General features: G+C 45.2%; 1 protein-coding gene across 2 annotated transcripts in view; it reads left to right on the top strand.

The window, feature by feature from the left end:
- The first annotated feature begins 991 nt into the window (after window positions 1-991).
- The window catches only part of LOC114043437 (hepatocyte nuclear factor 1-beta), an 83,114-nt gene continuing 57,313 nt past the window's right edge, over window positions 992-26,792 (top strand). Inside the window, exons 1-4 of one of the 2 annotated variants that reach the window (XM_027862566.1) lie at window positions 992-1,610; window positions 7,039-7,238; window positions 12,647-12,911; window positions 16,851-17,089. In XM_027862566.1, the coding sequence (XP_027718367.1) occupies window positions 1,267-1,610; window positions 7,039-7,238; window positions 12,647-12,911; window positions 16,851-17,089 (1,048 nt within the window). In that variant the 5' untranslated portion in view covers window positions 992-1,266. The remainder of the gene's footprint in view (window positions 1,611-7,038; window positions 7,239-12,646; window positions 12,912-16,850; window positions 17,090-26,792) is intronic. The other variant, XM_027862567.1, reaches the window with a different exon arrangement.

Here is a 26,792-nt window from a genome sequence, read left to right on the forward strand (position 1 = left end):
ATGCCAGGGAATCAAAAGAAGAGAGGCATAAGAGAGAAGAGCGATTTGAATCTGATAGGCTTCTGCTGCCTTATCCTAGTTTGTTAGGGGGCACTCGACCAGAGACATAGAGGTTTTGTCCAAACCAGTCCCCAGCTCTGTCCTCTGTCCATTCATCATTCATTCATTCATTTGTTGTTTATTATTATTGTTGTTGTTATTATTTCGAGACTATTGCCTGCCTTTGCTCTGTCCATTTTGTGTCCCCAGGGCTCTAAGCTCAGCCTAAATTTAGGCAGTCTATTGTGGTCTTCGTTCCAGTGTCCTGGGAGCATTCCCTCCCACCCCCAGCTACACACCGTTTGCCCGACCCTAGGGGTTCTATAAATTCGAGCCTGCCCTCGTTTATAGTGCCCTGTAGAAAGGCCTCTTTAAGCCCTGAAATGGGATCTGAGTTAGTAGCAGGTAGGCCCTCCACCCCCATCCCAAAACCCTATCCGCACAAGGAAGGAGTCCTCCCACCTCCAATCCCCACTCATCAGCGCCCGTGGTTTGACCTGATTGCACCTCTTCTTTCAGTCCACGTGTTGAGTTGATATCTTGAGTCGGCTCTTGTTCATTCATCCCTCCTCTCTCCAAAAGATCCCCCTTTCCCTACCACCATCCCCCCCCCCCCCCCCCCCGGTATCCTCCTTCTCTCACCTTACCCCCGAAGAGATGTCAGTTTCTCCCTTCCTCCGGGTAGGGATAGGGGCTGGGGCTGGGGCCGGGTGAGCCGCTGGGTGGAAGGGTTCTCCCAGCAGTCGCACTTGGCTGCCGACTTCTTGCTTAACAAGTCCAAAGTTCAGCTAAAGTTTGGCTGATAAACAGAACCAATAAAGAAGGTCCCCGGCCCCCAGTGTAAACACCATGGGCTTGAGCAGACCCAGCTCTCTAGCCGTGAGCTCTCTCTTTTTCCGTGAGCTTCTCTCGCGCTCTCTCCCTCTCTCCCTCTCTTCCTCTAGCCGACTTTCCCCCTCCCCACCTCCATTTGCATCTGGCCGAAATGCCCGTCCCTTCCCACTGATTTGCATATCTTATATTGGCTAATGGAGGCGATCATGGAAAGTTAGAAGTTTGCTGACTCCTCTCGGAGGAGACTCCGGGACCGGGGAGTAACAGGTGTGCGGAGGCTTCGGGGGGGCTCCCAGACTTGGGGTTTGCTCGTGAAGCTCCCCTCCGCCCTCCTCTCTCACACCAACCCCTCCCCACCCACCCCGAGCCCCCCTCTTCTCCAGTCCGTGGAAAATGGTGTCCAAGCTCACGTCTCTCCAGCAAGAACTCCTGAGCGCTCTGCTGAGCTCCGGGGTCACCAAGGAAGTGCTGGCCCAGGCTCTAGAGGAACTGCTGCCAGCCCCGACTTTCGGGGTGAAGCTGGAGACTTTGCCGCTGTCCCCGGGCAGCGGGGCTGAGCCTGACACCAAGCCGGTCTTTCACACCCTTACCAATGGACATGCCAAGGGTCGCCTGTCAGGGGACGAGGGGTCAGAGGACGGAGACGATTATGACACCCCTCCCATCCTCAAGGAGTTACAGGCCCTCAATACCGAGGAGGCTGTGGAGCAGAGGGCCGAAGTGGACCGCATGCTCAGGTACGGGGAGCGCCCAGTGGGCGCGCTGGGTGAGTCCTGGCCCTCGCTCTTCTCTCCTGCTCTGTGCCGTCTTGGCAGGGCAGCTCTATCCGGCCCGTCCCTCCAAGGTTGGTTCTCCCCTCTCTCCCGCTCTAGGGATGCCTGGGCCCCAGACAGAGAAGCCCCTGCTGGGCCACCCCCAGACTCACCTAAAACTGTCCCCTCCTTTCAGTCCAGACTAGGACCGAGCCAGTCCTCCTTTCTCTGTGGCTCGCCGTGGAACACCTTGATTCTATATACAGTTCTCTCTGTCGGAAAGACAGAGACCTGGCCTCCTAAAGCCAGCGAGTGGCAGAGACGTGGGTGCTTTTAGCTTTTATTCAGGGACGAGCTTAGATGGGAAGCAGCAACCCCGGGGGAAGTGATTGCGCTCTGAGCGGAGGCCTGACTTCAGCTCACGGTCCCAAATCTGAGAACCTACCTAGTCCTGAGCTGGCAGCGGATACACACTCTTCGGATTGGGACAGTCCACCGGCCTTGGGCCCTGCTCTTGCTAGGATCCTAGGGAAGACCCACCCGGACCTGAGCCAAAAACTACGGCGGGAGGGAACAGACTTTGAGCTTCCCCAGAGGTTTGGTTCGGTTGTAGCAGTGCGTTTGGACCCTACAGAGCTCACTGATCTGGGATTCCCAGAGGGGATTATTAGTGCCACTGTCAGACAGAATACACCGCCTGAAAGGGCCAACATCCATCCCAAACTTATTTACAATCCTTCTTCGCGTTAATAGCCAAGAACAGAAATTTACTTTACTGTTCCCCGCTGCTCTAACGCTCAGGTTGGGGTGTGGTGACTTGTGGGAGTCTCGGGCTTCCTTTGGGGGCTTTTCCGGGAGTCGGCAGTCAGTCCGCGCGGCCCGGGATCTACTAGCTGCCATCTCAGGACACCGGAGAGGCTTTGACAGCTGGTTACTAATTATCCCAAGGGGGTCTAACTCGCCCCACTGTGGCCGTCTGGGCCTGTCCTCAGCCCACAGCTCCCGGATCGTTCTGACCAGCCCCAGCACCCGGCCGCAATTCAGTTCACAAAGCTAGTAGATCTCGGGCCTGGTCAGCAGGCTGGGTCGGCCTAGGGCCCCAGAAGCTGGCTGTCTAGGGGTAGGATGTGAACTTGCTTTTGAAGTTGGTTCCCGGAGCCCTAGCTCTTCCTCCAGGCTGCCCCCAATTCCCAATTTAATGAGACACTTATGGATAATATCCAAAAGGATTCCTAGGCCCGTTTTGATTTTTTATTTCCCCTCCCCCCCAATAAATGGAGTTGGGGGTGGAGTGGACGATTGCTCACCCACCTTCGCGGGTTAGGATTTGAGAATCCCGGAGAGCGAGAGGTGAGCAGTTTAGGCCGCCCTCCTGGCTGCTAGTGCGAGCTCCGCTCCCGGGTGACCCTCGGCTGTCTGGGGCTGCTGGGGCTCTGGCAGGGTAATAGGACCGGCTCTGTCCCCCGGCCTGGCTGATAGAAGCTGGGACCCGAAGGCTCACTCACTCCCAGGGCAGCCGGAGGCCTGGGCTGCTGAAAGGGCCATGGGAGTTGTAACTTTTCTCTTGGACGGGACTCCACTGCCCTTAGGAGACTGGGGAGGGTTTCAGCGGGGTCTCCGCAATCCTCGGGGGTCCCGCCCGTGTGTACCCCCATCTCCGCCCGGCCCACTCTCAGCCGGGATGAAACGTACACGGCAGCACGTGGAGTTGGGGTGTTATTAATTTATTTCTATAAATCATCAACAGAAAGATACACAAAGGGCTGTGATTAGGCTTGAATAGAGAGGCGGGTTATTCATTGGTGAAGTTGTAAACTGGGCTTAAAAGGGGGAAGGAAATAAACATAACACCGGGCACGGGCACACTCCCAGCTGCTACACAAACACACACGCGGGACCATTGTCGCGCGCACCTGGGCCCAGCCCCTCCCTCGGGCCCACTTGGCCCAGCGAGGAGGGGCTTACCGCCTAGCAGGCGCTAGTCTGGGGCCGCATCCCCCTAGGCGGGCGGGCCCAGCCTAAAGCGCCCGGGGGGTTGCTCTGTAAACCCCAGTAGGGCCCGACACCGGGTCTCCTTACTTTTACTTTGCCTCCTTCCTTTTAGCTATCCTACAGCCAGAGCTCTACTCTGGTCACAGGCAGGACAGGAAATATGCACACACACACACACACACACACACACACACACCCCCACACCCCTTCTCCTTGGGTTCTAGGCTAAGTGTTAAGTATGAAGTTCTCCGCTTTTTTCCCCCGGGGACGGGCGGCGGGCGCTTCCTTCACTCCCTGGGTCCCGAACTGTGACTCGCCTCTAAGTCCCAAGAAAGGCATTCTTTTTCCCTGGACAAATCTGAGAGGCTGTCCCGCCGCGTGAGCCTCCCTCCCTTGAACGGCGCACACACAGCCAGAGTCCTCACTTGCAAGAAAACCCGCGTGAATTTTCCTTTCACTGGGCCGGGGGGGGGGGGTTGGGGAGGCAAGACGCCTTCTTTCTTTCAAATTTCCTTGTGTCCTGGGGCTGAGGCTGCAGGGGTTGGGTGGTGCTGAGCTCAGGTCTGGGTTGGGCTCCAGGCGGCCTGTTTTTGACACAGTATGTTTTCCTCCCTTAGAAAGACCCCGGGATAAAGCCCCTTACACCCCAGGCAAAGCGAGTTTCCCGGGGGTCAGGAAATTGACACACGAGGGCTAATGGGGAATTGTTTTGAAAACTCGCGTGAGCCTGACGGACCTTGCCGCGTAGGGCTGCCGGCGCTTGGCCCGCGGACAGGGAGATAAAGGCGTTTGACACCTGCCTTCTTAATACAATGTGGCCTGAGCTTTTGTCCAGTATGTTTGTTCGGAGTAAATGCCACCTGAAAGATTTGTTTCTTTTTCTTTTCTTTTCTCTTTTCTTCTTTCTTTCTTTCTTTCTTTCTTTCTTTCTTTCTTTCTTTCTTTCTTTCTTTCTTTCTTTCTTTCTTTCTTTCTTTCTTTCTTTCTTTCTTTCTTTCTTTCTTTCTTTCCTTTCTTTTTTTAAAAATAGTATTTAAAAAATAGAGAGTTGGTTCAGCAGCCTTTTCCCCCCCTAGGGAATACTCCTGAATTCTGAGATCAATTTTTACCCACACCACCTTATCCCAAGATTTAAGAGATCTTTTCTAGGGAGGATTTTTTGTTTTTGTTTTTGTTTATTAAGTAGGGCTCCACTGTTTTTCTTGGTGCATGTTTTGAAGCTGCTCCATTGTGGATTCATGGCACAGAGTTTTCGTTCCATTCATTTATTCCACGAATTCCTCGTTGGAACGGGCAGGCTGAGCTAAGCGTGGCCCCAAGCTGCTTCACTTCCCAGCGTTTCTGAAACGTTAAAATAAAACCAGGTTAAAAACTAGATCCCAAATCGCCGAATCTGTTAACACAAACAAAGAAGCTAACAACCAAATGAATTTGTCAGCTTTTAAAATTATTTTTCTTATCTCTCCTCCAAAATTTTTTCCCCTCTCTCTAAGGAAATCTAGTAAACATTCGGCTCGGCACATTTTCTGAGCAATTTCTGATATTTAAATGCCAGTGTCCAAAACACCAATAGTTCCATTTCTAGAGAGATTCCAGAGAAATTTTCTGTGTTTGAAACTTTTCTCTTCCTCATTTTGCCTTTAGCACTGATGAAAAGTAATGTCTAATTTAGAGACAGTTTATAAATATTGGCGATGAATGGCTCCTTGGCTAATCTCCGAATTCCTCTTACCGGCAGCTACCCAAACTCGGGGATCTAACACCGTTTTCCCCCCTCATTAATTTATTACCTAAGGATTTGCGAAAGGAATCGCTGCAGTTAGAGAACACGTTTTTTAAAATATGGTAGCATAATTATTTAGTAAGACGTTTTTATTTCATTTATAAAAGTATAATGAAAATGTTTCTGAGTGTCATAATTAAGAATGAAGTTGCTGATTATGTTGTGACGCCATGACTTGTTATGATCGTTCCAAATCATTTTTAATGGATTCACACAGGCCCAGACGAATTTTAACAGGCATGTTGACATTCAGGTAGGGGAGATGCCCCCCCCCCCCAGCCGTATTATAGTATAACCTTTTGTTTTAGATAAAAATCTCGTCAATTTCAAGCCACCTGATACGACATGGGGAAACAATGAAAAAAAAATCCTAAAGGATAGATGGAATTTGAAGGTTATTGTAAGGGAGGCAGTAGGTCGCCTGGGCATTTTTCTTCCCAAATTCTGAAGAGTTTTGGGTTTGGATTTTTGTTGTTGTCATCGTGCCGCCCCATTTAGTTTAATAGAATTGAAAAGCATTATTATGTTCAGGACTCTAAATCGAAGCTAATGGGCAAAATGCGTTCTCAGTTACCCCCACTACATCAGAGGAGAAATCTGGCCAGAATATGAAGAAACAGTAGCTTTTCTTTTTTAACCTTGACTAGGCTGAAATTTTTTATGTATTATTCAGAATTGTAAAATCCTGCGTTGTCCTTCATTGTTTTTCTCCAGGGGTAGGGAAGCTAGAGTCCATATTAAAAAACAAAAACAAAAAACAAAACAAAACAAAAAACAAAAAACAAAACATTTTGGGTTACCTTCAAAGAGGGGAAATGTTAACCTAGTGACAATTTCTTGATACTTTTCTAGAATGCTGAAAATCCATTTCACAAACCTACAAAAGGGGAACAATGTCTCTTTTCTAAGTCTCTCTTTGAGGTAGATGGGTATGGGCCATTCCTATTTTACTCATCTGAAACTAAGGCACTCCAAAGGAAGTAATGTAATCAAGGTGGAATTAGACGGCTGAAGAAGCTCACCCTCACTTCCTTTCTATTCCCTATCATCTTGGGATCAACCCCACCGCAGATAATGATATTTGCATCTTTGTTGTTACTGTTTTTAATTTGTTTTGCATTTCCTACCTAATCAGGGGAAAAATAAGTAAAATCGATCAGAAAGCTATCAGTTTTAGTTAGTTTTCAAGGACGGGTTTCTGTGGTCACCAGTTCAGAGACAGAACCTTCATCTCCTTTCGTCTGGATAGTCTGAGCTTGGACTTCACATTTGTTCACTTGCTGCCAGCTCCCCCAGGATGGAATAGGCTGTGTGGGGAACTGGGACTGTTAACCTGGAGCCATAGAAAGTTAAGTTTTTGTGTTTTGGTTTGGATTTGTTTTGTTTTGCTGCATTTCCTGCATCAGTAGAAAGAGCTGTGGATTTGGAGCTGAAGGCATACCGGCTCTGCCACTTCCTGGGTAACTTTAGATAAAGCATTTCATCTCTCTAGGACTCAGTTTCCTCCTTTGTGAAATGAAGGGATCGGACAGGGTGATCTCTCATGCCCCTTTCAACTTGAAAATTCTACGATCCTGCATCAGTGTTTCTCCTGAATTTCTACAACGAGCATCCTAACTGTGTGCTTTTTTTGTTTAGTGAGGACCCCTGGAGGGCAGCCAAGATGATCAAGGGATATATGCAGCAGCATAACATCCCCCAGAGGGAGGTAGTGGATGTTACAGGCCTGAACCAGTCACACCTCTCGCAGCACCTCAACAAGGGGACGCCGATGAAGACCCAGAAGCGTGCAGCACTGTACACCTGGTATGTCCGGAAGCAGAGAGAGATCTTGAGACGTAAGTGTTTTCTGAATCTGGCTTGTTGAAGGAACTTTGCTCTGTCACTGACCTCTCTATACTGCCTTGGTTTCTTCATCATTAAGGACACTTACTAGAGCAATTGGTTAATTTCAAGGAGGAAGGTGGGGGCCAGGTAAGGGAATGGGTTAGCCCCCCTGCCACTATAGGACTGACAGACAGAGATCGGGTGTAGGGATGGAAACAAGCCTTTGGCTGCTTACCTGTCAAAGGGTTACCTCTTATTATCTGCAAAAGGCCCTGATCTAGTTTCTAGTTTCCTCTGTGTACATCGAATTCCCAAGTAGGTTGAGGAGAAAATGCCCTGCCTTCCTTCCCCCATCTCCCCCCTAGACTGGGTACTATATTGCTGATGCAAGTTTCCAAGGGAGATATGCTATTTCCACACCCTGCTCCCTTTTGGAAAAAGCACAGGGTATATAGGTGACATACCCTTCGCCCTCTAGCTTTTCATGCCACTAGCTGTGGTCCCAGTGTCCCTGCTTGGGGAAGTCTGGAAGGTTTTTAGGGGTCAAGGAGAGGGAACAGTCCAGTATTGAAATCTCCACTTCCCAAAGGGGACACTGAGGGTTGAGTAGATGTTCACCAACAGAATCGTTGGAAAAATTCCAATTCGAACAGGTCCTCGAATGCCTCCTTGGTGCTCCTTCCTCTGTCCAAGTTTGAATAGCAAGCTGGGCCAGTGGGCAGCAGTAGAATACTTGGTGAAGTTTGCTGGGAGTTGCTGTTGGTTGATCCCAACTCTCCCCCCACCCCCAAGTCTAGACTCCTCCCCCCACCTCCACCACAAGACTTTTTCTGTTTAATCTTGCCACTAAGAAGGTTTTTTTCTCTACATTTTTTTTAAGTTTGGAGAGTTTGAAAATTCACTCAGTTATAGATGAATAATGTGAGCATGAAGGACAAATTGTTTTGCTTTAGGAAAGCATTGTTTTTCTCTTTGTGCTTCAATTGTTTTGGTCTGGTTCTTTTCCTGGTTAAAAAAATAGTTAATGGATGTCACACACATGGACACAGGCACACTTGTATATGTGTGTGCATATATATTATATACACACATTTATATATATAAAATTTTGTATGTATATATGTGTGTATATATACAATGTTTTCCCACTACCTTCCTTTGAGGCTCCTCTAGCCAACTGCTTCTACTTTTTAGACATACAAAGCTACTTGACGCCACATCTAGCTTTTACTCCCTCAAAAGCTGGGAAATGAAACTCTTAAAATAATTAAGATGTTCATGCTCCCACTTCTTTTACTATATGAATTCAAGAAATCCCATGGGGTTTAAGAATATTGCTTCCTCTGTGTAGTGGAAAAAATGGTGTATTTGAAGTCAAGAGGACCTGGGTTCAGATCCCCACTCCATCCATACTACCTGCATAGCTTTGGCCAAGTCACTTCATCTGAGTTTCAGTTTCTTCTTCTATAAAATGGATGGATTGGAGTAGGTGGCTTCTGGGGTCCTTTCCAGCTTTTGATCTAGTATCCTAAGACCTTTATCATAGAGTGAGAGATAGGTGCTCCCCACCCCCACCCCACCCCTCTTTCAAAGTGTCAGATTTAAGAAGTTTAGGCATTAGAAGGAAGGAAGGAGAAGAAAAGAGGCAAAGGGGAGGGAGGAGGAGGAAAGAGGGAGAAGAGAGGTAAAGAGCACAGAAGGATGGGAATGTGTGTGTGAGTATGTGGAAGAGACAGAGACAGAGACAGAGACAGAGACAGACAGACAGAGACAAAGAGAGATGGAAAAAGACAGAGTCAGACCAGCAGAGACATAACGAGAGAGAGAGAGAGAGAGAGAGAGACAGAGAGAGACAGAGAGAGAGATAGATAGAGAGAGAGACAGAGAGACAGAGAGACAGAGAACATTTCCTTATAGAACTATAGAAAAGAAAAGGAACCATCCATCAGTCTTGACTGCTTTCATGAAAGGACTTTAGAACAACAATCGCCAGGGCTACTCTTCTGGGTCCCATTAGAAATGAAACAGAAGCCGACTTCTGCAAATCCATTTTTATGGACAGTTTACATTTTTCACCTCCTCCAATTAAACTGAAATTAGAAAGGAAGCCAAGTGAAGGGGAGTGTGAGCAGTGAAGTTAGTGGGGGAGGCTGAATTCTCTAAAACAGGGAAAGGCTAGAGAGGCTTTGAAGTTGTCAGCTCATGGATATTACTATTCCTGTGTAGTTTGATCCAGGGCTGTGCATGCAGCAAAGATGTACTACTTCTATAAGGTACAGTCTGTAAACTGGCAGTCACCCCTCCTCCTGCACATGCTGCAGAGCAATGGCTTCACCTGAGGTTACTATTTATAGTTCATATGATTGTAGATTCAGAAAGAGACCTTAGTGGTCATCTAGTAATTTACAGATGAGAAAAATGAGGCCAGTAAAATTAAATGACTCACCCAAAGTCATATAAGTAGTAGGTGTCAGATTTGAGATTTCCTCCATTTCTAAAGTCAGTGATCTTTTCTTTGTATCACTCTGTCTCTTCTATTCTTGAGGATTGTTTTGTTTTGAGACTGTCAAATTTGAGTTTTCTTTTACATAATGTCTGTTCAAGTCAAATACCTCATCCCTCTAGGTCCTTGGGAATATCAGTTTCAATATTAGCTATTATTCGGTGATCCTCCATGAAAGGCATTGTGGCATAATGAATAAAAGCCCTGGACAGGGCTTGGGAAAGACCTGATTTCAAATCCTACCTCTGACACTTGCTAGCTTCATGATCAAGGGGCAAGTTGCTTAACCATTCTGAACCTCAGTTTCTTCATCTATAATATGGAGATGCTAATAACACCTGTAATACTTACCTAAAACAGTTGTTATGAGGCTTTGATGAGATAATATAAAGGGCTTTGCACATTTTCAAGAAATCTAGAAATGCTGATTGTTCTTATTCTGAGTGCTTGGCTTAGCACAGAGAGTAGGGAAAACAACAAAAGATGGACCCTATCAAGGTGTGGAACTCTAGAAAGCACTTTGTAGACTTGTAGGAAAAAGACACGTGAATATTGATATTTGAAGCTATTGTGAGCATGTATCATAATAGACTAGAAAGTGATTTGAAAAGCACAATACAAGTTCATGATATTATCGCTATTTCTGCTGCTGTTATTCACCCCACTTAGATTCTGACTACATTCCAAAATGTGGCTAAGACTATCAAAATGCTCTTTAGGTTTCTACTGAACCCATTTTACAGATGGAGAAATTGAGTGACCCAGACAGGAGTCCAATTTAGTCAATGACTCCCCCTGCTAGTAAATCTGACTGCCTAGAGCATGATTTAAATGATGATAAGAGAAGTATGCAGAGAGTCTTCCAAATCAGATGAGTTAGTGATGGGGTCAGAGCCACAACCAACAGCTGTGGCATATTCTGTCCTGCTTTCTTTCAACCAGGCAGGTATACACCCATAGTTTGAATCTGAACTTGTAGCATCATAGGTCTGGAGCTTAAAGGGACCTTAAAGACAACCTAATCCAGCCCTCTTATTTTTGCAGATGAGGAAACGAGTTGTGAGAGGTTAGGTGAATTGCCTAAGGTTACGCAGGTAGCAGGTGACAGAGTTGAGATCCCAAGATCTGAGGTCCTCTGGCTCCAAATTCAGTGCACTCCCCGCTGCACCACGCTGATAGGGAATATTGATCACTGGACTTGGTGGCAGAGAACATGAGTTCCAATCTTAGATCGACCCTCTACGTTCTCCTAAGAGTGTCTGTGTCTGTGTCTGTGTGACTTTGGACAAATCATTTCATGTCCTTGAGTATTAGCGTCCTCATGGATAAAGGTCCCTTCTAGCTCTAAATTTTTTTATTAACTTCTTTTTAATTAAAAAAATTACTTTGTTTTTGTTGACATTTTTTTTGTTCCATCACATTCATTTCTGAAAATATCTCTTCCCTATCCCCTGCCCAGTGAACCATCCCTTATAACCAAGATTTTAAAAAAGAAAGGAAGCGTTATATCCTGTGCTCTACTAGAAACATGGGTGGTCATCAAATGGGACTGGCAAGATAGGATGGACAATGTCCAGTCTCCTGTCCACATCTAAGGCCTTGGCCATCATGGTCACTTGCAACTGGTGAGCGTGTCCTTCAGGGCTCTAGTTCCTAGGATCACATTAGAAGGATCCAAGAAAGTAGTCAATGGGGTGGGATTTGAACCCAGGTCACAGGATCACAGATTTAGAGCTAGAAGGGAACATCTACTCCAACTCTCTTGTTTTATTGATAAAAAAAATACCCCAAACCAAAAAACAAACAAGCAAACAAAAAAACAAAACAAAAACTGAAGCTCAGAGAAGTCAGATGACTTGCTCAAGGCCATATAGATAGGGAATAATGGAACAAAGGATTTGAACTCAGGTTCTCTAATTTCAGAATCTTTCCACTGTACTTCACTACCTCTCTGGTCTGGGGTTTGAATTTCTGATCTGTTACACACCAGCTATGTGAGTCCTAAGCAAATCACTTCTCTCCGAACCTCAGTTTCCCCACCTACACAATAAGGCTAATCATAATGCTTATATTTCATATCTCACAGGATTGTTGAGAGGGAGGAAAACTCTTAAGTGCTATAGAAAGTGCTATTATTAATTTACCTTTCTCATAAACTATTCTTGTTAGGGATTAAGTGAATTAGTCTGTAAAGCTTCTCCTATTCCTGGCAATTCTGTGCTATAGAATTCTGGGATAGATGTTAGTGTGTGTGTGTGCTAATGTAAATAAAAAGAGTCCCTTCCAAGGTGGTTATGGAAAGGAGTTAAATAATTTATTTTAAAAATCTGAACATCTAGGGTACAAACAACTAGAGACATCAGGAGTTTAAGAATTCAAATTCCCTGAAAATGTTTCTTTTAAAGACTGTGACTCAAAAAGATACTAAAAAGCAGTTTACCTTAAAGCTTTGACTTAAAGAGATTTGGTGCCAGGGCCTCTTAAGCCAGATGTTCCAACCCAGCCAAGAATTCTTTCTGTAACATGCTAGAATAAACAAAACAAGAGAAAACGGTCTTTGGTTTTAGAGTATTGCTTCATGTCTGAGGGTCAAATAAAAACAAATCATCTCTGAAACAATGGCTCTTGGGTTGCAACTCCTTGAAAAAGAAAAAAAAAAGAAATAATATTGGCTGATACAATCGTAGGTTTTACATCCGAAAGGTACCACAGGGACCATCTGGTCAAATCCTTTCATTTCATGGATGAGAAAACTGAGGCCTAGAGAAGTAACATTATTTGCCCAAGGTCACACAGATATAATAGATCAGAGCTGGAGTGGAAAATTAGGAGAAGGGAATGTAGGTGTTTATTTATCTGTCTGTCATCTGGGTAGAGGCTACAGACCCTATCAAATCTGCTCCTTTCTCTTTTCAGAATTCAACCAGACAGTCCAAAGTTCTGGAAATATGACAGACAAAAGCAGTCAGGATCAGCTGCTGTTTCTCTTTCCAGAGTTCAGCCAGCAGAGCCAGGGGGCTGGGCAGCCGGACGATGCCTGCTCTGAGCCTGCCAACAAAAAGATGCGCCGGAACCGCTTCAAATGGGGGCCTGCATCCCAGCAAATCTTGTACCAGGCCTACGACCGGCAAAAGAACCCGAGCAAGGAGGAGAGGGAAGCCCTAGTGGAAGAATGCAACAGGTAATGACATTGATAGCTCAATTAATAAACATTTATTAAGCGCATACTATGTGCCAGGCACTGTGTTTAATACTGGCCACATTTAGATGCACCCACACTGTGTTGGTAAATAAGCCCCGGGAGAAAAAAGTCTGTGCTAGCCACACCCCCTCTAGACTGCTTAGGAACGGTTCCCATGGGAACCAGCTGTGGTCATTTAAGATGCATCAAGAGACAAATGCAAGCCAATTGGAAGTTATTGATGGTCAGATGGAATGGATCTATGGCATGTTTTCCTGGAGGTGAGAGGCACGAGTTTGATCCCACAGAGGTTAATTGGTTTTAGAAATAAAGCTGTCTTTTGGTCGCAGGCTTTAACCTTGGCCAGCCATCCTTCCTGTTGCTGGTTTCAAGGCGGGTACTATGAGAGACAGAATGGAGCAGTGGATAGAATGCTAGATCTGAAGTCATGAAGACCTTAGCTAAAACCCTGCCTGAGACATTTACTAGCTGTGTGATGTTGAACAAGGCTCCTCCGTCTTAATTCCTCCCACTTCTGAATCTATGATCTGATGAGGCAGGCAAAAGAGAATGGAGAGATCAGATCGACTGCAATCGGCCTCACTTGGGAAAATTTAGTTAAATCATAAATTTAGATTCAATTCAACAAGCACTTATTAAGCATCTACTACATAGCATTTAGGGACAGCTGTGTGGTGCAGTGGATAGAGTGCCAGATTTGGAGTCAGGAAGACCTGAGTTCCAATTTTGCACTTACTAGCTGTGGGGCCCTGGGCAAATCGCTTAACCCTGTTTGCCTCAGTTTCCTCATCTGTCAGATGAGCTGGAGAAGGAAATGGCAAACAACTCCAGTATCTTTGCTAAGAAAAACCCCAAATGGAGTCACAAAGAGTTGGACATGACTGAAACAACATATAGCACTGGGCTAGATACTGGGGGATATAAAGACAAAAAAATCTCTGCCCTTAAGGGGCTTACATCTCATGGGTAACAACACATACTATGCTCTCAGTAGCATTATAATATTATTGTTATTATTATAAAATCTATTATAAATAAGTTATAATAGATAAAATACATCATAATATCATATATAATATTAATATGGCCAACATTGATATCATCACAATCGTACATTAACATCATATTAATATGTAATCTAGTAATAGCATTACTGCATTATAATGAATATTATAAATACCATGTAATATATTTAAATATAATATTAACTTATGAATAAATGATAATTATATGTCTATGGCTTGAAAGGCCAATTTTAATTGAGATAATTGTTAGAAGCCCTGGGACTTGGTGTGTGTGTGTGTTTCAACTCTGCCTTTCTCATCCAGATTCATAGGTCAGCAAGTATTTGTTAAGTCAACACACTTTTATCAAGTGCTCACTATGTGTTGGAAGCTGGTATAGGTCCATAGATGTAGGAATTGTTCTTAGAAGAAAACTACTCCAACCTTCTCATTTTATGGATGAGAAAACTAAGGCCCAGAGGGGCTTGCCTGAGGTCACACAGGTAAGAAATGTGGGTAGGGGCAAGATTCAAACCCAGGTCCTTTGATGTTAAATCTAGCATGCTCTCTACTGTGTTATGCTGCCATCTCATACATAAACTTACAGGATCATAGATTTTGATCTGCAAGAGAACTTAGGGACAATCTAGTTTAACCCTCTTGTTCTATGGCAGAGGAAGCTGAGGCCCAGAGAAGTTAAATGACTTGTCAGGGTCACACAGATACTAATTCCATCATAAGATACAGAGCTGGAAGGGCACCACAGAGGCCATCCAACCCCCTCCCCCCATTTTATAGTTGAAGAAACTGAGGCCCATCGAGGTTAAGTGACTTGCCCAAAGTCGTACAGGGAGTGTCATAAATGCTTTCCTGTGAATGCCATTCATTTTTTTTATTGCTTTCAACCAGTTCAAAACCCAGTAAAGATTTGTGTGGCTTCCAAATCTCAATTTGAGTGACATGGGGCTATTTGGCTGGATTGGGTGTGGGCACTGATGGATGTGGTAAGATCTGCCTAGGGAGGGAAATGTGGGCAGGAAAATCCTTTCCTAAATGCCACATGAGCCCCAACCTGCTCTTCCCATGCCCAGATAATGAGCACAGGGAAACCAAGAGCCCGTACCATCCTTAAGAGCGGCCTTTCAATCACTTTTGTGGCTTCCTGACAGACTGAGGCAGCCAGGAGTATTAGGTCTACCACCCACCAACCACTAAACCACATCCTTTGTCCTTCAAAGACTCTTCCACATCCCACTTCATAGGAGATGGCAGATGCATAAGAATTCCTATTTCTCTCATACTTCTTTGTTCATTAACTGGAAGTTCCCCAAAGAACAGTGTACTCTATAGGGGCTGGAATGGTGGTCTCAGAGACAATGTTACAGTTTACGATGGAAAGAACATTATATTTGGAGTCAAAAGAACTGGATTCCCATTGCTACCCTATTGCTTACTCCTGTATGACCTGGGGACAAATGCTTCACCTCTCCACGCCTCAGTTTCCCTATTTATAAAATGAGATGGTTGGTGGATGGCTTGGTGGTTAGAGTTCTGGACCTGGAATCAGAAAGAATTGAGTTCAGATCCTCTTCTAGGCACTTATGTGACCTTGTGCATGATACAGTGAATTTGGAATCAGAGGATGGGGTGCTCATCCTGGCTCCACCACTTCTAATCTGTGTGATTGTTGGGTAAGTCACTTCTCTGAGCCTCAGTTTTCCTGCTCTACAAAATGGGGGAGTTGAACCAAAAGGCCCTTGTGGCCCCTTCCACCTGTAAATCTATGAGCCTATGATTAGAGGAAGGCTAAGGTCCCTTCTAGCTCTGTGAACCATGAAGAAGATGACATTTTGGGAAAAAAAAAATAACAAAATTGAAAGTTCCCAGAAGACCAAAACTGGAACTGCTCCATTCACCTATCATCAGGAACCACCCAAATGGTCCATGTAAATGACTTTCTTTGACTTGGTCATAGGATCACAGATTTGAAAATGGAAGCAACTCCGGAGGTTATTGAGTTCATTCAACTCTTTCATTTTATAGAGGAGGAAACTGAGGCTCAGAAAGGTGACTTGTTCTAGCGTATAGGGGTAGTAAGTGGCAGAGTCAGGATTTGAACTCAGGCCCTTGGACTAGCAATCCTACATTCTCACGACTGCACCATGCTGCCCTTTAGCCATAGTTATGTTTGCAGCCTACAGAACAGAGATTCAGCAGATCTGTGAACCTGGTGTCTGTTACCTTTTCTTTTTTTTTTCTTTTTAAATTTTCATCACTGTATTTCAAAAGAATTGGTTTCCTCTGTAATCCATCATTTTATTTTATTTATGTGAAAATAATATTCTGACTTCACCACATTGCCAAAGAAGCCCATAATGGGAAGGAAGGAAAAAAAGTAAGGCAGGGTGGGGTGGGGGGGGGTTGAAGAGACAGACAGAGACAGAGACAGAGGCAGAGAGATAGAGAGAGATCTGGCTGGGAAAAGGATACTAAGAGGCAGGAAAATTTTTTTTCTAAATGCCATATGAGGAGAGAGAGAGAGACAGAGAGACAGAGACAGAGAGAGACAGAGAAGAGAAGAGGAGAGGAGAGAAGAAAGGAAGGAAGAAAGATGTCTTGCTGTAGAGTATATGTGGAGTATATAGTCAGCAGTTTTTGGGGGCCCTTTTGTTTTGGGGAATTGGGGGGGAGAGGGAATAGAAGACCCTGTGACAGTGTCCAGGGTCTTCTTAACTTGTCTGCATCTAATGACCCAGGGCTCAATGATAGAAATCAGTTTTCCTCCCACCCCAGCACCCTAACTTTAGCCTCACGGTATTCCTAGCAAGGACCATTGCTTGATATTAAATAAATTCCAAAGGACCCTATCTCCCCCCATGCTATCTCGACATATCTCTCTTTTGTTTGGTCATAGGGCAGAATGTCTGCAACGAGGAGTCTCCCCATCCAAAGCTCATGGCCTGGGCTCCAACCTAGTGACTGAAGTCCGTGTCTACAATTGGTTTGCCAACCGCCGGAAGGAGGAAGCCTTCCGCCAGAAGCTGGCCATGGATGCCTACAGCACAAACCAGCCACACGGCCTGAACCCAATGCTGTCCCATGGCTCCCCCCACCACACACAACCAAGTGCCTCTCCTCCAAGTAAGCTATCAGGTAAGCAGACTGAGTGGGCGCCTCTCCACATAAAGGCCACTGAAGTGGCAGGGCCTCTTCCTCCCGCTGAGTGTTTCTTGGTCCCTTCTGTTAGTAAAAGGATGCTTTGGGTAATTCCTAGGAAGGTACTGGCAACACCTTTGAGTCAGGATGTTTTTCTAAGGAGGAATGTAGGACTAGAGAAGGTGGCTCTGTATAGTGAGAGTGAAGGGTTGGGACTCCTGCCCGTTTGCCCTTTTCAATGTCATAGTATAAGGACTAACCTTTAAAGGGAGGGGTCTCTTTCTCTTCGTCCTTGTCTCTGGATGTCTGCTGATTCAGGAACTCATCGATCAATCAACATTTATTAAATTCCTACTATGTGTCAGGCGATATGCTACGATCTGGGGATGCATCAGATGGGAGATAATGAAAGGGCATTTTTTCTGGCTTCAGGGACCTGGCAGCTGGGTAGTGGGTGGGGCCAATCTGGTAGAGGAGACAGAATCAGAGCCTAGGAGGAAGAGAGAGAGGTATCTCTGCAGGAGGCAGATAGCACAGTGGCGAGGGTACTGGCCTTGGAGTCAGGAATACCTCGGTTCTGACCTAGGCACTTAATAGCAGTGTGAACCCTGGGCAAGTCATTTAGCATCTCTTAGCCTCAGTTTCCTCCTCTGTAAAGTGGGAATGATAATAATAGCCCCTACCTCCCAAAGTTGTTGCAAAGATTGAGTTAATATGATATGTAAAGTGCTTTGTAAACTTTAAAGGACTAAGTAAATGCTAGCCATCCTTATTACTACATAGTAGGGCAAAACCTATCCATTTCTTTGCTTCTTGAGTGGCCCAACAGCCCTGGAAAGTTAGTCCTATCTGGTCTTGGTCTAATTCCAGTTCTTTTAGTACTGGATGGTATCTCAGAGGCCATCTTGTCCAATCCCCCTCATTTTACAGAGGAGGAAACTGAGGCATGAGGAGATTTCAAGTGAGGTCACCCAACTTCACACCGATAGCATGATCTGGGGTGTTGTGGTGATGAGGACACTGGCCCTATCCCTCATTCATGCCAGGTACAATACAACTGGGCTCCTTCTAATTTTTTTTTCTTTTGAAAAATGCAAAATAGATAACATACACCCTGAAAGGATTGTGAATAGGATCTGGATCTGAAGTCAGGAAGTCCTGGGTATGAATCCTGCCACTGAAACCTACTGGCTGTTTGACCAGGAGTATATCACTTAATCCCTCTGTGGCTGTCTTCGTATCTATAAATTGGGGATAATCAGACTTTGCGGTATCAAACTCACAAGAGATCATGAGACCCAGATGAGGTGATGTGTGTAAGCCTTAATGAAGTTCATAAATATTAAGATGTGCACCATTCAGTTAGGAGTTCAGAAGCATTTTTTTGTGAAGATGGCTTTCCGATGCTCATACTCTTACTTATGTCTTGAGGATCGGGAGCCATTGTCCCCATTGGTGTCCTCCATGGTCTGGGAAATGCAGGCCTAGCATAGTGCCTACTCTCCAGCCAGCATTCCGATCGAGCAGATGCCAGGCATCCTTTTTCAACTAGGTTAGCCAAAATAGAATCTTTTCTCCTTGATCTTCTTCTGGGTCACCCTGGTGCAGCTCAGTATAGTTGAAGTCAGAGGACCCATAGCTGACTTTGAAGAACTAGAATTAGACTGAGAGCAGACAGGGACTTACTTTCCAGGGCCCAACCAAGTGTCTCGATGACTCCACTGGCACCAATTATCAGTGGCATTGGCATGACCTTACCAAAGCAGGTTGGGCTAATGAGGCCAGAGTACCAGGGAAAGTATTCACATGCTGTGGCAGTGACTGTTCTCTCCCAAGCTGGGAAAGAGTCATTTCCTTGCAAGAGACAACAAACATCAGCCCCACAGTCAATCAATAAGCACTTATTAAGTACTTACTGTATACCAGGTACCGTGGGGCCTAGTGAGGATAAAAAAGACAAAAGTAAGACTGTTTTTGCTCTTACAGAGTTTACAACCTAATCATATACCTTTAGGCTCCCTATCCTTTGTGCTGTTGGCTGGAAAGCTAGGAGTCAGGGAATGAACACGGGCAGGTGGAGTTAGTCAACTGGTCAATGAGCAAGCTTTATCAAGTGCTTTGTATGTGCCTGCTCTGAGGATACAAAGAAAGGCAAAAAACGTTCCCTCCCCTCAAAGACAATCTAATTGGAGAAGCAAGGTGTAAATAACTAATTACGTACAGGATAGATAAAAAGCAGGCACTAGCACCTGGGGGGAGGGGGAAGGGTCTGCAGGAGGTGGGATTTTGGTGTGTCCTTAAGGAAGGATAGGGAAACTTAAGAGGCTGAGGTGTGTGGGGGAGGGGGTTCAGATCCCAGCTTGGACACGTGACCCTGGGTAAGTCATTTAACTTTGCTGAGCTTCTGTACAATAAGGAAAACAATATTGTTGGTACCCAGGTTGTGCTGTGAGGCAGGAATGAGAACGTGTCCCCAGTGCTTGGGGAGCTTCAAAGTGCTTTGTCAACGTCAGTTATCATTATTACTATTATTCTTGCTGCTAGGTAGGAAGAGGTGGTGGCTTGCTGAGAGCCCCGGGAGCCCCTGGGAGCAGGCTGGGGTGAGTTTCAGGGTAACTCAGCTCCTCTGGGGAAAGACAAAGCGTTTCAGAGGAAAGCAGCAAACTGCTAGCGGCTGGTGCTGAGCTGAGTTTGGAGAAAACAGTTTGTAGTAAGCAAAAGGGCTGAATGGAGAAGGAGGGGTAGGGCTGAGGGGCATTCTTGGGAATACAATGTGCATTGTGCCGTTACCTGTGATCTCCACACCAAAGTCAGGGAGCCTGAGCTGCAAACAAAAGCCCGGCGGCTTTCTGACAAGCTGAGGTTGTGGGGAGGTCACTGTGGGGTCACTAGCTTAGACTGCTCTCTTTCCTACTGGGGCTATCTCCCCGTGCCCCACACTGGAGGGGCTGATGGTGCAGTCTGGCAAGGCAGGCAGGCAGGCAGGCAGGGCAGGGACTGAGAAACAGCCACGCTGGAGCGATAGCATTACAAGAATGGTCATGCCCAGCTGAAACCCAGAACCCTCAGGCCCTTCCCAGGGCTGGGAGCCTGGGCTCCATGGGACCCCAAAATGTTAGGGCTCTAAAGGTCCTGCCATCCAAAACAGCTGACCCCAGAGTCAGACAATCTGGCTTCAAATCGGCCTCTGACACTTACTACCTATATGACCTTGGACAAATCACAACTTCCCTGGGCCTCAGTTTCTTCATCTGGAGTTAGATTAAATGGGGGAGTTAGATTAAATGGCCCCTGAGGTCCAGCCCTAAATCTATAATCCTACTACTGGAGTGAAAATTCTGCCCCTGAATCTTATTATCTGTGTGATCTTGGACAAGTGTCTTACCTTCCCTGGGCCTCAGTTTCCTCATTCATAAAATGGTGGTGGGGGGGGGAGGAATTGAACAATATGATCCCTTCTAATTAAAAGATTTAAGATCCTATAATACTAATTCAAGAAGCATTTGTTAAATGCCTGCTGTGTACATGGTTACTATGCTAGAATCTGGTGGGGGAGCAGACAGAGACAAAAATTAAATAGTCTCTCTGTGCCCTTAAGGTTTTCACATTCGACTAGAGAGGGAAAAACACACATGTATATGGATAAGTAAATATAAAATATCCACAGGTAATTTGGGAATGGAAAAAGGGGAATACTATTAACTCAAGGGAGGTATAATTTGACCTTAAAGACTCTGCAGGTCAGTTTCCTCATTGGAGAAAATGAGTCATAATGAGGTAAAGTGATTTGCCCAACATCACAGCTATTGGGGGCAAAGTCAGGCCTCTTGACTTCCAGTTTCAGTTTCTTTCCAACATGCTAATAATAACAATAGCTAGCATTTATAGCATTTATTATGTGTCAGGTACGGGGCTCACCTCTTTACTATTATCATCTACTTTGATCTTTAGCTAATTTAAATGGAGAGATAGGATTAAGAATGAGAACATATGTGCCCAAGCCAACCTTGGGTTCTGTTTCCAAATCACTGGTTCCTCGTTGACATATGGGAACCCCAGTGACCTAGTGCTTTTCTTCCCAGAAGACAAATAGTGGGGCCACACTGGTAGTTATTAGTGGACCGTCTGTTTCAAATCCTGTAACTTACTTCCCTGTCTTCTCATGGCCCCTTCCCAAAGACCAGGACTGTGTTAACTTAGCTCCCTTTATGGAGTATCCATTTTAGTCCCACATACAAGCTCCTTGTTCGTGATAAAATTATTCTTGGGGGGCAGCTAGGTGGTGCAGTGGATAGTGCACAGGCCCTGAAGTCATCAGGACCTGAGTTCAAATCCAGCCTCAGACCAAACACTTGACACTTACCAGCTGTGTGACCCTGGGCAAGTCACTTAACCCCAACTGCCTAAGCAAAAAAAAAAAAATTTAAAAAATTTAAAAAAAAATTATTCTTGGGAAGAAAGGCCTTTCTGAAGTGGCTCAATGTAGGCCAAACTCATCTGATCGTATAATCAGAGAGAAAAAGCATTACCAACTGTAGAAGTTCAGCGTAGACCAATATGGATAGAATGCTAAAGATTCATCTTCCTGAGGTCAAATCCAGTTTTGGACACTTACTAGCTGTGTGACCCTGGGCAAGTCACTTAACCCTGTTTGCCTCAGTTTCCTCATCTGTCAAATGAGATGGAGAAGGAAATGGCAAAATCACTCTGGTGTCTTTGCCAGGAAAACCCCAAATGGGGTCATGAAAATGACTACCACCACCAAAGCACAGCCAAATTCAATTCAATTTGATTAGAGCAGAATTTGTTGAGCACCTAATGTGCCACTTGGTGGGAATAGAAAGACAGTTCTTGCCCACATGGAGCATATCTTCTACTGAGAGAAATAACCTTGTACAGGATGAGAAAACACAAAGCCAATGCGAAGGGACAGCTGGGAAGGAGTAAGGAAAGGTATCTCATGGGAGAGAGGCTGCCTGAGCTGATCTTTGAAGGGAGTGAGGAGGCAGAGAAAATATAACAGCTGGGCTCGATGTTCCTTTTCAGTTTATCCATCTGAGTTATGGGGATGTGATTATAGGATCAGAGGTCATCTAGTTCAGTCCTTTCATTACCCCAAAGAGGTTAAGTGGGTTTGAACCCAGAGAACTAAATAGTGACATCTAGGCCTTGGGTTTGGAAACATGGAGCGTATATTAGTGTCAGTTTCCAGAATTGGCCACCCCATTTCCCGTGTTGTTATTGTTCAGTCCTTTTTTCAGATATGACCAACCCTTTTGTGACCCCATTTGGGTTTTCTTGGTAAAGATACTGGGGTGGTTTGCCATTCCTTCTCCAGTTCATTTGACAGATGAGGAAACTGAGGCAAACAGGGTTAAATGACTTGCCCAGGGTCACACAGCTGGTATATGTCTGAGGGCAGATTTGAACTGAGGTCTTTCTGACTCCAGGTTTGGTGTTGTATCCAATGTGCCACTTAGCTGCCCATGACAGCCAGGAAACTGGAAAGGTTTTTCTTGTGTGTGTATTTGCTCCTTCTTGTTTCTCTGGGATACCCCTGGATTAATTAGTCAGCCAACAAACCTCCTATTTTTTTATGTCACCTGCATTTCTCAATGTATCCTCCTTTCTCCCTTCTGACGTATGACAGAATTAAAAAAAAATAGTTCAGCAAAACAAGCACCTTAAGAAAGTCGGACAGGATCTATAGTGCTCCACGCCCATAGTTCTCCATCTCTACAAGGAAGGGAGGGAGGGGCGTTCTCTTATTTCTTCTTTGGGGCTAGGTTTAGTCAGGATAATTTCAGCTCTAATTGTTTTGTTGCTGTTCCTTCCATGGTCTTGCCAACTGCTTAAATCAAGCTTGGCAGCCTTCTGGCTTTCTCCTTCCTTTCTCCCTCCCCCATCCTCAAAGAGACCCATGTGACCCAACATGGCATCCCGAGGACGTCTCTATGAATGGGAATAGTGGGAACCTAAGGAGACCTTAGCAGTCGTTTAATTGGACCCTCTCATTTTACAGATGGGAACACTGAGGCCCAAAGAGGTGAAATATACTTTGATTCTATAAACAATAGTTAAGCACCTACTACATGTCAGGTATGAGATACTGGGGATGCAGAGGCAAAATTGAAACTAACCCTTGCCCTCAAGAGACTTGCCTTCTCCTGGAATGAAGTGAAGTGATTTAATTAGTCACACAAGGATTATCCATCTAGACCAGGAAGGGACCTTAGTGGCCACCTAGACCAGCCCTCTCACTTTAAAATGAAGAAATTGAGTTGAAGGGAAAAATGACTTAGCCTAAGGTCACTCAAGCATCAGAGATGGGATTTGAACCTGTTCTCTTTCTCCTAAATGAGGTCTCTTTCTACTATACCTTGCTAGATGGCAAGTTCAGAGATAGGAGAGAAAGGGAAACAGGAATTGAAAAGTACATGAGAGCACTGGTTTCTATCTTCAGGTCCTAAATGATATGCCCATTTTGCTCCATACTGGCCAGAACTATGAAAGAGAGCCATCGATAACATTTGGATCCTAAATGAAAAATTAGTGGGAGATGTAAGACAAGACATTGCAAAATGAATTGTCAGTATGGTCCTGCTGATTGCTTTTTTAAAAATAAATTTTTGATATTTTTTTAACATCACCGACATAGCTCTTCTCTTCTCTGTCCCTTATAAGAAAGAATAAAAAACAGGAAAAAAAATAGTTCAGTAAAAGTGACATGTTGAGAAAGTCTGACATGATCTGTAGTGTTCCACACCCATAGTCCCCCACCTCTTTGGGGAAGGGAGGGAGGTGGCTTTGAGAGCCCCTATCTTGTTGTGGTGCCTTATTAATCCTTATCTGAGCTAAGGCAGTGATATAGAATCTAGTAGGCATAGACAGGGAGGGGACCCTTTGGTGAAGGTTTCTTGTGCTCTACATTCTGGTAGAAAGAGAAATGGATTGAGTCCCAAGATGGAGGAAAGTCCTAAGAAATCTGGTGCATGTAATCATGGACAAGCCACTTTCTTTCTATGTAGTGAGGTTTCCTGGAAGGCTGAATCTTCTTTCTGTCTCCAAGCACAGTTCCTTTCTTGCCAACCCAGTTGACAGTGCTGGCCCACTTTGAGCTGTGCATCTGTCCACCATCCATCCACCTTCTGCAAGTCCACGATGACCACCGGGTGACCCTAGCCCTGGAATGTCCTCTACAATAGGGCCAGTGGGGGGGAGGAGGAGGCGAGCTTTGCTTCTGTCATGTGCTGATTGCTTACAAGGTGCCCTACAAACACATTGTCAGCAAAATCAGCTGTTTTCAGTGTTCTCCCCAGGCTCGACAATAATGCACCAGCATGCAGCCCAGGGTTGTCATGGCGTTTTCTCCCTTATGCATGCTTAATTGACAATTAAGTTGGGGCTTTGAACGAGCCTGGCTTCCTTTGATGTGCCTTCATCTTTTCCAGCAAGTGTTGCAGGGGCAATCCTTTGTTTTCCTCTATTAGGGGACCACAGTTACTGTAGCATGTTGAGGGGTTCATTTATCTTCAGCCTGGACGGCCTTTGTCTCCCCCATCCCAGCTCTGCCAGCAGGAGCTGTCCCTGGTTGTAGGGCCCAGTGACGGGCCATTCTGAACCTCCTTTTGAGCCCAATTGGAGTGATGGCCTCTGCCTCGATTTCAGAGCTGAGTCTAGAGAAAGGCTTGGAGAGGTCAGAGGGGAAGGTGGAAGGGATTGATGGGACTGGTTGGAGGCTGGTGCTTGTATTGATTGCTCTGAAGGAGCGCAAGGAGGAGGAAGTTGGCGTGGGATGAGAGTCAGGCTACCCTTGGCACTAGCCACGATTTTTGTTTTCATCAGACCTATCAGTGGACTTGTTCGTCATACCCTTTATCCTCGAGAGCAAGGGGTTCACCTCGGTGCCCCACTGAAAAGAACAGTCACAAGGGCTGAGAAGAGATGGAGGAATAGCAAGCATTCTGGACAGAACCAAGAGAGACATGGGTTCAAATCCTGCCTCTGATAGCTGGACAATTCCTCCCTGTGCCTCATTTTCCTCATTTGTAAAACAGGGATAATGATACTTGTAGTACTTACATTGCAGGGTTGTGGTTAAGTATCACATGTAGTAATAGATGTAAAGCATTTTTTGAGTCTTAAAATAATCTCTAAAAGTCTGACATTATTCATCTTTCCTTTCCCTAATCTCTTTCATTCTTCCCTACAGAGCAATGTTTGAAACTCAAATAGAAATGGGGCCCTCCAATCTGTACATAAGGATCCCCGAGGGCTGTGTATTGACTTAGTTTTAACATATAATGTTTTCCGTGCTTATTGTATTTTTATTTATTTTGTTAAATATTTCCCAGTTACATTTTAATTTGGTTTTGGGAGCACTTGGCTGAGTGTTTGACATCTGTTCTGTAGAATGTTGGTGAGGTTATCCTCCCTGTTTTAGAAAGAAGGATCATAGATTTACAGCTATTTAGGAACTATTGAATCCAACCTCTTCATTTTATAGATTAGGAAACTGAGGCACAGAGAATTGATGTGACTTGCTCAGGATCTGAAGTTGTAAGGAAACTTGACTACAGAGAAGCAAAGTGGTTTGTCCATGATTACATGTGCAAGATGTTCTAGAACTTTCTACCATCTTGGGTCTCAGCTCATTTCTCTTTCTACCAGAATGTAGAACATAAGAGACCCCCGCAAAAGAAACAGTTCTCCTGCCACACTCTCCTCCCTGCAGTCATATCTCCTTCTTGTCCGTGTCCATTTGATTTTATATCACTGCCTATCAGGCCTTAGCTACAGAACAGAGATTAATGAGGCAATGTGAAGATATAGCGGTTCTCAAACTTTTTGTTCTCAGGACCCTTTTACACTTTTTTTTTTTTGGCTAGGCAATGGGGTTAAGTGACTTGCCCAGGATCACACAGCTAGTAAGTGTTATGTGTCTGAGGCTGGATTTGAATCCAGGTCCTCCTGAATCCAGGGTGGGTGCTCTATCCACTGCGCCACCTAGCTGCCCCCCTTTTACACTCTTAAAAAGCATGGAGCACTCCCCCCCGAGAACTTTGTTTATATGGGCTATATCTAATGATATTTACTGCATAAGAAATTAAAATGACTTAATATTACCATAAATATGGTTTTGAACTTGTGGGGGCTCAGCGACCTTCAGGAGTCTATAGATTTCACTTTAAGAACTGCTGATATAGTGGATAAGGCACTTGACTTGGATTCAAAGCACCTGGGTTTGAATTGCAGTTCTACTTGCTAGCTGTATGACCCTGGCCAAGTCATGTTACTTTCTCATCTGTAAAATGAATCGCCTGGATTAGAAAGCATCTGAGGTCCTTTCTAGCTCTCTGTGCTCTTGTGTCTGTGCTATGTATCTGTGCTCTTCCCCCAGAATCGTCAGCGTGGTATCCCAAGTCATCTTCCCTTCCTAGCAGTCAGATTCTATCTTGCAGGAAAAAGAAGCTGATGCTTAGCTCAGAGAAGCTCTGTCCTTCCTAAGAGCTGACATCCCCAAACCAAGCAGGAGGGATAGGTGCTGTGACTGAATACAGCTGTCTGCGGTGAAGTCAGCAGCCACCAAAATGACATTTCCTTCCCCCAGCTCCTTCTGGATCCCATATTCCTGGAGCTCTTTTTGGAGAGGCTTGGAAGGAGGATGGCTATGGCTGGGGAGGGAGGGAGGGTGTGAGTC

Source organism: Vombatus ursinus, unplaced genomic scaffold (assembly GCF_900497805.2).
Source record: "Vombatus ursinus unplaced genomic scaffold, bare-nosed wombat genome assembly UNPS02014768.1, whole genome shotgun sequence".
Classification (NCBI taxonomy): domain Eukaryota; kingdom Metazoa; phylum Chordata; class Mammalia; order Diprotodontia; family Vombatidae; genus Vombatus; species Vombatus ursinus.